Source organism: Carlito syrichta, unplaced genomic scaffold (genome assembly GCF_000164805.1).
Source record: "Carlito syrichta isolate Samal-C Ts95f unplaced genomic scaffold, Tarsius_syrichta-2.0.1 Scaffold305245, whole genome shotgun sequence".
Classification (NCBI taxonomy): domain Eukaryota; kingdom Metazoa; phylum Chordata; class Mammalia; order Primates; family Tarsiidae; genus Carlito; species Carlito syrichta.
The window spans coordinates 70,585-74,621 of NW_007249341.1; the positions used below are offsets into that span (position 1 = coordinate 70,585).

Here is a 4,037-nt window from a genome sequence, read left to right on the forward strand (position 1 = left end):
TATTGTAGAGACAAGGTCTCACCAAGTTGCCCAGGCTGGTCTTGAACCCGTGGACTCAGGCAATCTACTCACTTCGGCTTCCCAAAGTGCTGGGATTACAGGCTTGGCCACCAAGCCTGGCCCCCATTGCATTTTTTAAAAACTTTTCATTTTGAAATAATTGTTGACTTTCAGGAAAGTTACAAAAATAGTCCACAGAGTTCCTCCTATAAATCCTTCACCCAGTTTCCACCAATGTTAAAACATTAACACCGTATGTAGCCAGAGTACAGCAACCAAAACTGAGACATTAACCTTGGTGTGGCACAGTGAGCTGGACCAGAGGTGTGCTCGGCCTTCCCAGGCTTCCCACTAAAAACTCTACTGTCTGGGATCCAGTCAGGGTCCCAGCCTTCACTTGTTGTCACATGACCTTCATCTCCTCCGATCTGAAACAGCTCCTCAGCCTTCCCCATCTTTCCTGACCCTGACTCTTTTGAAGAGTACTGGTCCGTTGCTTTGCATGTCCCTCGATTTGGATGGGATTGAGGTTTTCTCACAGTTGGATTGCGGTTTGGTGTTTCTGGCAAGAACACCACAGAAATGACAGGAGATGCGTGAGTTGATGTGTCGTTACTATGATGTTAACCTTAACCACGTGGTTAAGGTAGTGTCTGACAAGTTTCTCCACTGAACAGTTCCTAATGAACACTTTGTAATTATCAACATACCTGGGGCCAGCCAGGCATGGTGGCTCATACCTGTAATTCCGCACTTTGGGAGGCCTAGGCAGAAGTATTGCTTGAGCCCAGAAGTTCAAGACCAGCCTAGGCAACATAATGAGACCTCGTCTCTACAAAATAAAACTAAAAATTAGCTGGGCTCGGTGGCTCAGCCTGTAATTCCGCGCCTTTGGGAGGCTGAGGTGAGTGGATTGCCTGAGCCCGCGGTTCGAGACCCGCCTGGGCAGCGAGACCTCATCTCTACAATAAATTAAAAAAATCAGCCGGGCGTGGTAGCGCATGCCTGTAATTCAGGCTACTTGGAAGGCTGGCGGAAGGATCACCAGAGTCCAGCAGGTCGAGGCTGTGGTGGCTTGGAGCAGCCACTGCACTACAGTCTGGGCAACAGAGTGAGACTCCAACTCAAAAAAAAAAATTAGCCGGGCATGGTAGCACATGCCTATAGTTCCAGCTACTTGGAAGGCTGAGGTGGAAGGATCGCCGGAGCCCAGCAGGTCAAGGCTGCGGTAGCTGGGAGTGGCCACTGCACTCCAGTCTGGGTGACAAAGTGAGAGTCCAACTCAAAAAAATAAAATAAAATAAAATAAAAATTAGTCGAGTGTGATGGTGCATGCCTGTAGTTCTAGCTTCTCAGGAGGCTGAGGCAGAAGGATTGCCTGAGCCCAGGAGGTCAAGGCTATGGTGAGCCATGTTGGTGCCACTACACTCCAGCCTGGGCAACATAGTGAGACCCTGTCTCTACAAAAATAAAAATAAAATTAGCTTGATATGGTGACACACACCTGTTGTCCAGCTATTCAGGAGGCTGAGGTAGGAGGATCACTTGAGCCCAGGTGTTCAAGGCTACAGAGAGCTACGATTGTGCCACTGAGCTCCAGCCTGGGCAACAGAGTGAGACCCTATCTCTTAAAAAAAAAAAGACCGTGCTCGGTGGCTCAGCACTTTGGGAGCCAAAGTGCTGTAATCCCAGCACTTTGGGAGGCCGAGGCGAGTGAATTGCCTGAGCCCTGGCAACTTGGCAAGACCTTGTCTCTAGAGTAAATAAAAAATTAGCCAGGCATGGTAGTGCGTGCCTATAGTTCGGGCTACTTGGAATGCTGAGGTGGAAGGGTCGCCAGAGCCTAGCAGATTGACACTGGGGTGACCATGAGTGTGCCACTGTACTCCAGCCTGGGTGACAGGTGAGACTCCAATTCAAAAAAAGAAAAAAAACAGAGTGAGAGAGGCTTAAGCCTCTTACCCCCCTCAGTCCCCTCCTTGAAGTACTCATGGGAAATGTGTATCTTCAGGAGTCTTAGTTGAAATTTAACTGCTCTGTGACCTTGGGAAACAGCTTAACTTCTCTGGAGTCTGGGTTTCCTCATCTATAAACCAGGATCAGTCAGTCATCCAGCCTCACAGGATTGGCTCATGTCTGTCAAATGCCAGCAGGCACTTGGGAAGTGGGTGCCCTTCAGGTGAGTAGAGGGTGGTAGCATGGGGGTTCCAGATGGGTCCTGACCTCTCTCTTCCTCCCTGGCCCTAGGACAAAGCTGGTGCTGGAGAACCTGGAGGATGCCTGTGTGCTGACCGGGCCAGATGACTCCCTGTGGGACAAGCACGCGTGTCCAGCCTACGTGGGACCCGAGATCCTCAGCTCCCGGGCCTCATACTCCGGCAAGGCGGCGGATGTCTGGAGCTTGGGCGTGGCACTTTTCACCATGCTGGCTGGCCACTACCCCTTCCAGGACTCAGAGCCTGCCCTGCTCTTTGGCAAGATCCGCCGCGGGGCCTACGCCCTGCCGGACAGCCTCTCGGCCCCGGCCCGCTGCCTGGTCCGCTGCCTCCTCCGACGGGAGCCGGCTGAGCGGCTCACGGCCATGGGCATCCTGCTGCACCCCTGGCTGCGGGAGGACCCAATCCCCTCCACCCTTTGCCGATCCCACCCCTGGGAAGCTGACCAGGTGGTTCCTGATGGGCCAGGGCTCGAGCAGACCGAGGACGAGGAGGTGGAAAGAGAGGTGGGTCTGTACAGCTAGGGCCGCCCTTCTGGATTCTCAGCTGCAAATGGGGTTGGAGCTTGGAGTGTTCCCAAGCTTCCTGCTGCCTCTTGGAATCAAGTCAAACCTGAAGTGCCTTCTAGGAGGGAGAGAGGCCGAAGCCTGGGTGGAGCGTGCCATGTGCACCCCTGTGTTGCTCCACACATGCAAGTCCTGCTTGGGCACCTCCCCGTGTGCCAGGCCCTGTCCTAGGTGCTGGGAACACAGCCATGAGCAGGAGAGACAAAACTGCCCACTCACGGAGCTGGTGAGCCAGCGTTCCCTGGCTGACAACCCTCTTCCATGCCCATAGGTCGACACAGGGCGCACTCCAGGCTGGCCTCCACTCACGCTGGTGCTCAGGCACCTCGTCCGCAGGACAGTCCCTTTCACAAACAACCCAGCTGCCTTATGTCTTACACCTCTTCAGAGAAAAGGAAGCATCCCTGTGCCAAAGGGCCAGACCTCTCCCTTGCAACTCAGAACCCCAACCCCGGGCCATGCTGGGAACTGTGCTCCCAGCTGCTCTGACCACCTGAGCAAGAGATTCTCCTTCCAGGCCCGAGCCGAGGATGGGGCCAGAAGAATGAGAATCCAAACCATGAGGCGGGTTCTCCACTACCTCAAGGGATGGCCTGGCGTGAGGGTCCAGGCCTGTCAGCCTCAGTGGCCCGTGACCGGAGCACCAAGGTTGGGGGACAGAATGAAGCAGAGCCCATTCTGTGGCCACCTGGAACGTCCTAGGCCCTCTTCTGGGGATGCTTGGGGTGCAGGACCCCTGACCAATACTCTAGGTTTTGGATATCATGAGTATCCATTTTCACTTGTGCCTAATAAAAGGGAGTGATGAAAGATTCTCACTTCCCTGGGAGATTTCTTCTCTCCTTTCCCACCATCCCTTGCCAGCTTTCCCTACCTTCAAAACTGGTGCCCTGGTGAAAAACCAGAGGTGGCGTGTCTCGGCCTTGGCTGAGTGGTTTGTGAGAGCAGATTTCCTGCAGCCCAGCAGCTCTTTCTGCTCTCTCTGTTTCTTCTGGAGGCAGTCGTGTCTCTGTGGGGTACTTTGCTGAGTCAAAGTGGCTTAAACAAGAAGGAGATATGTTTCACATCAGGCAAGAAGTCAGTGGATGGGCTGGGCTTCAGTGCCGGTTCATTTGGCTCTGTCCATTAGAACCTGGCTTTCCAGGCGCGCGCTCTCTCTCTCTCTCTCTCTCTCTCTCTCTCTCTCTCTCTCTCTCTCTCTCTCTCTCCCTTGTTGTCCCTGGGGACTCCTGGCCCAATGGCTACAAATGTCATA

General features: G+C 53.7%; 1 protein-coding gene across 1 annotated transcript in view; it reads left to right on the forward strand.

Annotated features, from left to right (window-relative positions):
• Nucleotides 1-2,740, forward strand: part of TRIB3 (tribbles pseudokinase 3) — a 25,750-nt gene extending 23,010 nt beyond the window's left edge. The window contains exon 6 of the mRNA XM_008061414.1: nt 2,248-2,740. Coding sequence (XP_008059605.1) covers nt 2,248-2,740 — 493 coding nt within the window. The remainder of the gene's footprint in view (nt 1-2,247) is intronic.
• The last annotated feature ends 1,297 nt before the right edge of the window (nt 2,741-4,037 follow it).